This window comes from Rhinopithecus roxellana, chromosome 7, assembly GCF_007565055.1.
Source record: "Rhinopithecus roxellana isolate Shanxi Qingling chromosome 7, ASM756505v1, whole genome shotgun sequence".
In the NCBI taxonomy this organism is placed as follows: domain Eukaryota; kingdom Metazoa; phylum Chordata; class Mammalia; order Primates; family Cercopithecidae; genus Rhinopithecus; species Rhinopithecus roxellana.
Genome location: NC_044555.1, coordinates 73,561,946 through 73,572,698, shown reverse-complemented (window position 1 = coordinate 73,572,698; position 10,753 = coordinate 73,561,946). Strand labels below are relative to the sequence as shown.

General features: G+C 43.5%; 1 protein-coding gene across 1 annotated transcript; it reads left to right on the top strand.

Moving 5' to 3' along the window:
- Nucleotides 1-3,566: 3,566 nt before the first annotated feature.
- On the top strand, nucleotides 3,567-4,579 carry LOC115898683 (testis-specific basic protein Y 1-like). The gene is made up of 2 exons (XM_030934053.1): nucleotides 3,567-4,020; nucleotides 4,210-4,579. Exons 1-2 carry the CDS (start codon nucleotides 3,919-3,921, stop codon nucleotides 4,495-4,497), a joined length of 390 nt encoding a protein of 129 aa, XP_030789913.1. The 5' UTR covers nucleotides 3,567-3,918; the 3' UTR covers nucleotides 4,498-4,579.
- The last annotated feature ends 6,174 nt before the right edge of the window (nucleotides 4,580-10,753 follow it).

The window sequence follows — 10,753 nt, the reverse complement described above, 5'->3', positions numbered from 1 at the left end:
TGTTGGTGTTGAGTTAATATACAAGTTCTACTTAACTGGGCTTTCCCATGTAACTGGTTACATAGAAACAGCTAACAATCGTTACAATACCAGGTGAACCTGATCCTGAAACTCATGTTCTTTGCAAGTCTCAATTACTGGTTTTAGTTGAGATAAGAACTTAAAAGGATACGTGCTCAGTGTTACCCAGGAAAAAAAGTTACATAGAATAACTGGAGATAACTTGAATATCTACGTGATGCCAGGAAAAAGGAAAATCCTTCCTTATCATTCTACTATTTTTTGCTGGAATAATAAATTACCACAGACATCTGGTGGTAAACATGTAATTAGCAACCTAAAGACAGCTAGAATTAGCCAGACCAAGTAATTGATCCCAGGAAGCTGAAGATAACTGGCCTATGCCAGGGAGTTCAATAACCGTTTTCCTCAATGCAAAATTCCAACCTCATGTTAGAAATATTACCTCATACAATAGATATCTACTTTATCCAAGTGAGTAATTAACTAGAGATAACTCCACGAAGCCAGTACCTGGAATAAACAAATTCTTCTCAATACTACTTCTTATGTCTCTGTGACATAAAACTAAACATTTAGTGGTACCTAGGCAAATAACTGAATAAACAACTAGCAATTACTAGGAAAACTGGTTGAACACAGAAGGTTTAATAACCATTCTAGTCAATTCTGTGTGCTTACTTTTTTTGGATTGTTGATTAGGTACTATGGATATGGTAACTAGAGTTACCTGGGTAAGAGCTAAATACAGAATCCTTCATAAAACTAGAATAACTGATTGAAGAAAAAGAAGTATAACATTGCATTCTCCTCAACATTTCTCATTTCTTCTTGGAGTAATGAGTTAGTTCTGTCAATGGGTACTAGTACCTAGGTAATTACAAAGCAAAAAATAAGAAGAGATGTGTAGAATAAATATTTGATACCAGAATGGTGGAAAAAAAACACATTCTTTTAATTTCCTGTGTGGTAAATGAGTTACAATTAGTACTGGAGATATCTGTATGAGATGTGGATTTCATTTTGGGGGAGGGGCACACACTCCACAGATGAACTTCTGGGTCATATGGTAGATCTATTTTGATTTTCCAAGGAACGATTATACTGTTTTTCATAACGGCTGTACCGATTACATGTCTGTTAACAGCGTGTAAACGTCCCCTTTTCTGCACACCCTAAAAGGGTTTCATTTTTCCACATCTTTGCCCTCATTACTTTTTTTTTTTTTTTATTTTGAGACGAGTGTCGCTCTGTCTCCAAGGCTGGAGTGCAGTGGCGCGATCTCAGCTCACTGCAAGCTCCGCCCCCCGGTTCAGCCATTCTCCTGCCTCAGCCTCCCCAGTAGCTGGGACTACAGGTGCCCGCCACCACGCCCAGCTGATTTTTTGTATGCCATCACTACTTTTTTTTTTTTTTTTAGTAATTTTTTTTTTTTTTTTTTTATTATACTTTAAGTTCTAGGGTACATGTGCATAACGTGCAGGTTTGTTACATATGTATACTTATGCCATGTTGGTGTGCTGCACCCATCAACTCGTCAGCACCCATCAATTCATCATTTATATCATGTATAACTCCCCAATGCAATCCCTCCCTCCTGCCCCCTCCCCCCTCCCCATGATAGACCCCAGTGTGTGATGTTCCCCTTCCCGAGTCCAAGTGATCTCATTGTTCAGTTCCCACCTATGAGTGAGAACATGCGGTGTTTGGTTTTCTCTTCTTGTGATAGTTTGCTAAGAATGATGGTTTCCAGCTGCATCCATGTCCCTACAAAGGACGCAAACTCATCCTTTTTTATGGCTGCATAGTATTCCATGGTGTATATGTGCCACATTTTCTTAATCCAGTCTGTCACAGATGGACATTTGGGTTGATTCCAAGTCTTTGCTATTGTGAATAGTGCCGCAATAAACATACGTGTACATGTGTCTTTGTAGTAGACTAATTTATAATCCTTTGGGTATATACCCAGTAGTGGGATGGCTGGGTCATATGGTACATCTAGTTCTAGATCCTTGAGGAATTGCCATACTGTTTTCCATAATGGTTGAACTAGTTTACAATCCCACCAACAGTGTAAAAGTGTTCCTATTTCTCCACATCCTCTCCAACACCTGTTGTTTCCTGACTTCTTAATGATTGCCATTCTAACTGGTGTGAGATGGTATCTCATTGTGGTTTTGATTTGCATTTCTCTGGCCATCACTACTTTTTATCTCTTGACTTTTTGATAATACCCGTCCTAACAGGTGTGAGGTGATAGTTCACTGTGGTTTTCTTTCTTTCTTTTTTTTTTTTTTTTTTTTTGAGACAGAGTCTCACCCTGTCGCCCAGGCTGCAGTGCAGTGGCGCAATCTCGGCTCACTGCAAGCTCCGCCCCCTGGTTCAGCCATTGTCCTGCCTCAGCCTCCCCAGTAGCTGGGACTACAGGTGCCCGCCACCACGCCCAGCTAATTTTTTGTATTTTTAATAGAGACGGGGTTTCACCGTGTTAACCAGGATGGTTTCCATCTCCTGACCTCATGATCCACCCATGTCGGCCTGCCAAAGTGCTGGGATTACAGGCGTGAGCCACCCCGCTCGGCCCACTGTGGTTTTCATTTGCATTCTCTGATTATTAATGATGTTGAGCACATTTTCATATACCTGTTGGCCAGTTGTGTGTTTTCTTTCTAGAAATGCCTATTCAAGTCCTTTGCCTATTTGTTAACCAGACTATTTATTTGTTTGCTATTGAGCTGTGTGAGTTCTTTATATATTTTGGATATTAACGCATTATTAGATATCATCTCACCCCAGTTAAAATGGCTTTTAACAAAAGACAGGCATGAACAGATGCTAGCAAGGAGGTGGTTCGCAAATATGGTTCGCAAATAGCTTCTCCCAAACCATAGCCTGCCTTTTCATTTTGTTGATGGTTGGCTGTGCAGAAGCTTTTAGTTTCCAGCTTGCTCACTTGCCCTACAAATTTCAGCTTCCTAGACCCCACATTGTGTGAAGGTTTGAGCCACTTACTTAGAGTAAACCGTATCACATATATAATATTATTCATAAATGAATACTATATTATAGTAAATAGATGTTTATGATATATAACATTACACACATTCTCTCTCTCTCTCACACACACACACACACACACACAAATATCCTGTTGGTTTAGTTTCTCCTTCTCTGAGGAACCCAGCCTGATACAGATACCCAGCTGAGTCAGTGTGTTTGCTGATCTTGACCTCTGGAAGCTAGTGCTTTAAACCACAAGAATGAAAAATTGTGAGGCACTATGTGGACGCTGAGAGAAGGAAGTGAGATGGAAAAGTTGTTTCATGGCATCCAAGAAGTGAATGGTCCTCAAGGTGTAGCAGAGATATTTATAGGAGAGAGGGATGATTGACATCTTCGTATAGCCCCAAACCCGTCCCAGTTAGCATGGAGGGATTTTAGGTAGGTGACACAGAAACTGGGTAATGATGGCAGGTGTGGAGGAACAGAATGTACCACTGAGTGGGGGTCTGGGGGAAACATGTGGCAGAAATATCCTCCCGTGCCACGCGATCTGCCAAAATTGAACATGGGGCATTTAGCAGGGGTGTCATGTCGGTTTGGGAACTATCCTTAGGGGCGCTAACCCAAATCTCCCTTTCTCCAACCAGCGCACCCTGCCTTCCTCATCAGATGTCACTCCCCTGCCACCTTCCTCAGTCAGGTCGCGATGGCGCTTTGTGACGTCGAAGGCCTCCCTTCCCGCCCAGGGCTACCATTGGCTGGGGAGTGGGGTGTTGACCAATCACAGCTCAGGGACGTGGTCGCCTCATTGTCCCGAGACCGCGGGAGGGGTATATACGGGGACCCCAGGCGGCCTGCGGTTGACCGTTGGGAGGCGTTGAGCGGTGGAAGATGAGTCCGAAGCCGAGAGACTCGGGATCCCCGGCCAAGACCAAGGAGACCCAAAAGAGGAAGTCCTCTCCTCAGCAGGGCTCCAGCAGCCCGAAGAAGAAGGTGAGGGACCCACCCAAGCTCCTCCTCAGCTTCTCCTTGCTCCTTCCTCACCAGAATCCTCTCCCATCCTCCCCTGGCACAGCCCCCCAACCTGGCCCACCCGCCTCTGAGGAAACGTCCCTGTTCCCAGCCTCCTCCATCCTCTTCCCTCAACCAGAGCCCTTCTGGGATCTCCCTTTGTCCTTCCAGGCTACCGGGGCGGCCAAGAAGGGAAAAGCAGCTCGTGGACGGAGAGGCGGGAAGAAACGGGCCGCGAGCAAGATGGCGGCGGCGGCGGCCCCTGAGGCGGGGAGCGGGCCAGCAGCCCCCGGCCCCAGTGACCAGCCCAGCCAGGAGCTCCCTCAGCACCAGCTGCCGGTGGAGGAGCCCGTGAGCGAGGGGAGCCAGCACGACACCCTGAGCCAGGAGACCCAGCTGGAGGAGCCACTGAGCGAGGGGGTGGCCACCGACGCCACCAGCTCCCTGAGCGGCGACTAAGTTCAGGCCCAGTCGCCAGACCTCAGAGATCTCACCAGCAGGGTGGCCCCTGGTGAAGATAATAAAATGAATGTGTTGCAAATGATCTCAGTGACTCCATGTTCTCTGATGGTGGGGAGGGAGGGAGGGGGAAAGAGGTGGGGGGTGGGGAGGGAGGGGGGAAGAGGTGGGGGGTGGGGAGGGAGGAAGAGGTGGTGTGAGGGGAGGGAGGGAGGGGAAGAGGTGGTGTGAGGGGAGGGAGGGGGAAGAGGTGGTGTGTGGGGAGGGAGGGAGGGAGGAAGAGGTGGTGTGTGGGGAGGGAGGGAGGGAGGAAGAGGTGGGGAGGGAGGGAGGGAAGGAGGAAGAGGTGACGCGTGGGGAGGGAGAGAGGGAGGAAGGGGTGGTGTGTGGGAGGGAGGGAGGAAAAGGTGAGGTGTGGGGAGGGAGGAAGAGGTGGTGTGTGGGGAGGGAGGGAGGGAGGAAGAGGTGGTGTGAGGGGAGGGAGGGAGGGAGGAAGAGGTGGTGTGAGGGGAGGGAGGGAGGGGGGAAGAGGGTGGTGTCAGGAGATGGAGGGAGGGAGGAAGAGGACCACCACTTCTGACACCATCAGGGGAGGGAGGAGGAAGAGGTGGTGTGTGGGGAGGGAGGGAGGGAGGAAGAGGTGGGGTGTGGGCAGGGAAGAAGAGATGGAGGAAGAGGTGGTGTGTGGGGAGGGAGGGAGGGAGGGAGGGAGGGAGGAAGAGGTGGTGTTGTGGGGAGGGAGGGAGGGAGGAAGAGGTGGTGTGTGGGGGAGGGAGAGAGGGAGGAAGAGGTGATGTGTGGGCAGGGACGGAGGAAAAGGGGGGTTGTGGGGAGGGAGGAAGAGGTGGTGTGTGGGGAGCGAGGGAGGGAGGAAGAACTGGTGTGTGGGGAGGGAGGGAGGAAGAGGAGGTGTGTGGGGAGGGAGGGAGGAAGAAGAGGTGGGGTGTGGGGAGGGAGGGAGGGAGGAAGAGGTGTTGTGTGGGGAGGGAGGGGGAAGAGGTGGGGTGTGGGAGGGGGGAGGGAGGGAGGAAGAGGCGGGGTGTGGGGAGGGAGGGAGGAAGAGGTGGCATGTGGGGAGGGAGGGAGGGGGGAAGAGGTGGGGTGTGGGGAGGGAGGGAGGAAGAGGAGGTGTGTGGGGAGGGAGAAAGGAAAGAAGGAAGGAATAGGTGGTATGTGGGGAGCGAGGGAAGTGGGGTCCCACGGGGTTGAGGTCAAAGGGACAGGTCACAGCCAGACAGGAGGATAAGGATTGCGTCATGGCTGAGCACCGGAAACAAATTTCCCCTTAGCAGGATGACACCTCTTCTTGTAAGGTTTGTTTCTTCATGCAATCTTGCTAGCACATACACCAAGTACCAAGAACTGGATTCTACCTACTTAGGTTTCATTGTTAAAATACCTTTTCGTTTATAGAAACCGATAGAAGAATCGTTTCCATCCTCTTTCCTTTCAGCATTCCCTCCCTACAATCTAATATAATTAAGACAAATTCGAAGTAGAGCAAAATCTAGCCACTTGAAAAAAGCCTTTTTATCTTTGCAACTGAGGAGACAAAAAGTACATTTCATATTTCCATACATTAGAAATACACAGGTCTTTTCTATATATAGTACAATTTACTGTATACAAATATATAAATATATGTAAATAAAATATATACAACTACATTTACTATTTACAAACTTATATAGTTTATATATATTTATATATAAACTATATAAATACAAATATAGAAATATGGATTATATATAAATATAAATATATAGATATAGATTATATATACACATGTTCGAAATACATAGGCCTTTTCTATATATACTAGAACCTATTATATGTATTTATATATTTATATGTGTTTTTATGTTTTTATGTAGAATACATATAGAAATATTTATATATAAATATATATTTTATGTATGAATACATATATTGAACGTTTATATTTATATATTATATATAATCATTTATTTTAGAAGGTAAGGCATTAGTATTGTTCAAGAATGGTTCTCAGGCAAAAGGAGAAAGGAAATTATTTTAAGAAGAATAAAGTACAAAATTACCACAATTTAATTTCCAGTTAATAATTACACAGACAGAATAACTCATGTCCTTTAATCTTATAATGAATAGCACGTTAAACTTTCATATGATTATGAAAATATGAATTTCCATATAACAAGGGTTTGAGATGTAAAGCACTAACTTTATAGGCAGTTTTCACTTGTTTCATAGATTGTTCTTATAGCGTTAAAGATGTTAAAATTAATGGTGGCTTAGAAGAGATGGTAGCATCATGTGAGAAACAACAGATGAGTTATGTTTCATCCTTTCCTTGGTGTGGTCAGGGCCTCACTTCATTAGCTTAGGAAGGGATTTCAGAGCTTTGCATGTTGAACTTGTAGCTGCCTCCTATGGAATCCTATGAAACCTAGGCTGCTATACCACAGAAACAGGGCGTTGCCCCATGTCCTGAATGCCATCATTTTGTGGTATATTTCTTTTGTATTTCTTATATGGAAATACCACATAAGGATGCTTGGTATAACTCAAAGCCTGTTTATTTGCAAGGCTGTTTAGACCCTGACCAATAAATATTTGTATGTTATGGATGGGAACAAGCCCACATGAAAAGCTCCTGCTGTCTTTTAGGAAAGCCTATTGGCTGTGGTTGTATATCTCTTTCCAAAGGGAAATTGGTGAACTTTCTGCTATAGTTTTTTCCATAATGACAGCATAAAAACTGAAGTAAACTGATCTTGTCAGTGGTCCGTTTTGGGTTTGGTGTATATTAGGGAACAAGTTTGCAATGTGTTTCAAAATTACATTCAAGAATTAATTTTGTGCACCTTATTTTAATGCCATATTTCTATTCAAGCTCTGCAAGCCAAAACAGTCTGTGATGATTCTTTGGCATTGAAAACATTATCCATGGCACTTAAACCGTGTTTCTTTCATCATTTCATGGCAATAGGAGCTTCAACTGCTATTTGTTGGGAACACATCCTGACTAGCTCTTTCATTGGGGCTACATGTTTTATTGTGATAATTGGCAGACTTGTGTTTCAGGCATTTTCAGCTTTGGAAAGTTATTATGATTTTGAAATTATAAATGCAAAAATATCAGTGAATTTGTTTTCACAAACTGTTTTAATTCATTATAGAAAATAAATGGTTTAATCAGAAATCAATAATTTAAATAATATTTTAATTTGTTGGAGCATTCACAAATACTACATCTTCCTTTAAGTCTTTCTTGATTCTACATGTTACATACACAGTTAAATTAGTTAATAAGAGTGTTAAATATTTTCCCTCCTTCTCCAACTACCCACAAGCTGAGGCTTAAAATAAACAGTGGAATGAGTAAAGACCCGAATTAATATAACAGCAAAGCTTTAGTTGGCTTGCATAATAAAATAATAAATATCAAAGCTTTATGATGTTTTTAGGCAAATCTTCCTGTGTCCCTAAAGGGAGGATCCCCTTGGCAACAGTCATGAACAATGGGTGATGAACAATGGGTGATCTGCAGATCCTCAGCTGTCAAAGACAGTTGGTGGGAGAATTTGAAAACACTTTGTACATATTAAAGAGCTCAGCATGAGTTGATGTCTACATACATATGTCTCTGTCTCATTAGACCACAGGAAATAGGACACATGGCAGGAAGGCTCACGTCGATTCCCCTTGACCATGCAGCTTCCTCTGCTCCTGACTCCTGAGAACTTTCTGACCCATTGGTCATTCCCAGCTTCAGATCCCCACGTGTACGGATTGTCTTTGGCCCCATGTCAGTGACACACGGGACACAGAATTGCTCTCAAAAACACTCTGGAATTGAAAAATGACAGGAGAAGCTCAATGCGATGGCTGGGTACCAGAGGGAAGGCCTTCTGCTGTTTTGAACACTGATGCTAAGCTCTAGAATAACTGCAGCTGCAGCCTATTGGACCTGGGCATGTGTCAGGCAGGGTATGAAATGCTCCCCATGCACGTCCTCATTTCTCCCTCACATTACCCCTGTGGATTAATCGGGGGTCTAGAGAGACACCAACAGGTGATCAGCAGAGATAGATGAGAGGGGATTTATTAGGGGAATTAGGGGGTGAAAAGTCTCAGGGCAGGCTATCTGCAAGATGGAGCCCCTGGGATGCCAGGAGTGTGACTCAGCCCACACCCAGAAACCTCAGAACCAGGGAAGTGGATGGTGTAACTCTCAGTATAAAGAGAGCCTGAAGTTCTGGTGTCCAAGGGCAGGAAAAGAGGAGTCCCAGCTCCAAGAGGTAAGGGAGGAAAGTGCCTTTTCTCTGCCCTGTTTCCTCTATCTGGGCCCTCAGTGAATTGGATGGGGCCTCTCTCTATTGAGGGCATCTTCCCCACTCCGTCCAGCAGCTCACACCAATCTTCATGGGAATATCTGCACAGTTCACCTAGAAACAATGCTTTACCAATTCCTGACGTATTCCTTAAGGGAGTCAGTCACATTGACACCTGAAATTAACCATCACACCCTGTAAAATGGGTAGTGTCCCCACTGGACAAATGAGACAGACAGTTTGGGTACCTTTCTTATACTGCTTATAGGTTATAGAGCCAGTATTGAAACTCAAGTCTGCAAAGATCAAATTCTAAACTCCACCCTCTTAAGGACTGCTGCTCAACGCTGTGGAAGCAGCACTGTATTAGACACTGTACGAGGACTGAAGAGGCATTCGAGACACATCCCCTGCTTTAGGGACCACCTCCTAGCTTGCATTTGTGACAGGAGTCATGTTTCTGTGACTTAACTATAGACCCCAGAACCAAGTGTGAATTGGCACGCTTTAGGTGTGCATAAGCTCTGCACAAATCCTAAGAAAGAGCAAGATAATTATAGGCTCAATTCATATGGGGAAGTTTTTATGAAAACAGCTTTTAGCCAATTCCTGAAAGAAAATATTTTTACTTGCAGAAAAATGTTCTGCTGGAGAATAACTAGTTGAAGGGCTTTGGCGGCAAGGGGCCCTGGACACATGTTTATGGAAGTAGAAAAAAAGACACAGAATAGAAACAGAATTGAGGACCCTTCAGGGAGAGGAGTAAGGAAAAGTGCTAGCGCAGCAAGCTGATAAAAATGTATCTGCTCTGTATTTAAAGTTAATTCCATCTCTTGATTTTTTTCATATTATTCATTTTATTATATTTGTTAGTATAGTATTATCCATCTTATTGTCCCATATATTATGACATTTCCCCCCCATATGTGAATATATTACCACATAGAAGGAAATGACCTCATTTTCCTAATACATAATTAGACACATGAGTTTATTCATTTACAAGCAAAAATGTGTCTCCTCCATTAAATATAAAAACGAATAAAACCATAAAATATTCCAGAGTTGAATCTTGTAGCTCAATACTCAGAAATGTTGCTAATTTGCACATTTTATATGGTACTGAAGACTCCCACATTAAGGAGTGTTTTTATTGTCTGCTTGGTCAGAGACCTCAGTGTTTTGATGAAAGTTCCTTCTTAGGAGGCCACTGTTATCAAATCAACTTTGCAGAGAAAACTTATGAAAACACAAAGCATTCTGTCCTCACAACTTCAGTCCACAACACTGGCAAATGGAGTCAAAACTACAAGCTCATAGTTTATCACCACAAACTATGAAGCTACTAGAAGAAAACTGTGGGGAAATGCTTGGGGACACTGGTCTGGGCAAAGACTTCTTAAGTAAGACGTCCAAAGCACAGGCAGTAAAAGGAAAGCAGACAAATGGAATAACATGAATCTCAAAAGCTTCTGCATGGTATGATACATTTTCAATGAAGAGACAACCTAAAGAATGGAAGAAAATATTTGCAAACTATACATTTAATGAGAGAATAATAAGGAGAATATATGTGTGTGTGCATATATACATATAGAGAGCTCAAACAACTCAGCATAATAATAATAATAATAATAATCGTGTATAGACAAATGAATCAGGCTCTGTGGCTCCTGGGAACTGGAAATCTTCACACGAAGGCAGAGAAAGCCCTTCCAGAATATTTCCTACATGAATCACTCAAGAACCATTTCCAAAAGCAATAAAGTATATCTGGCCAATCCATGCTCAGCACCAAAACTTGCAGAATTTTGACTTTGCCTTTTTGATACTGAACTTTCATTTTAAAAAATAATTGTTTTGTCCTTTTGCTTCAGAAATGTATAAAGCAAACAGAAAACATTATTTAGGAATGACTGACTCTATATTACTGAATCAAT

Coding starts and splice junctions, on each gene's coding strand:
- LOC115898683 (XM_030934053.1), top strand. CDS start 3,919: ATGAGTCCGAAGCCGAGAGACTCGGGATCCCCGGCCAAGACCAAGGAG. Junction 4,021..4,209: donor CCAGCAGCCCGAAGAAGAAG/GTGAGGGACCCA, acceptor TTGTCCTTCCAG/GCTACCGGGGCGGCCAAGAA.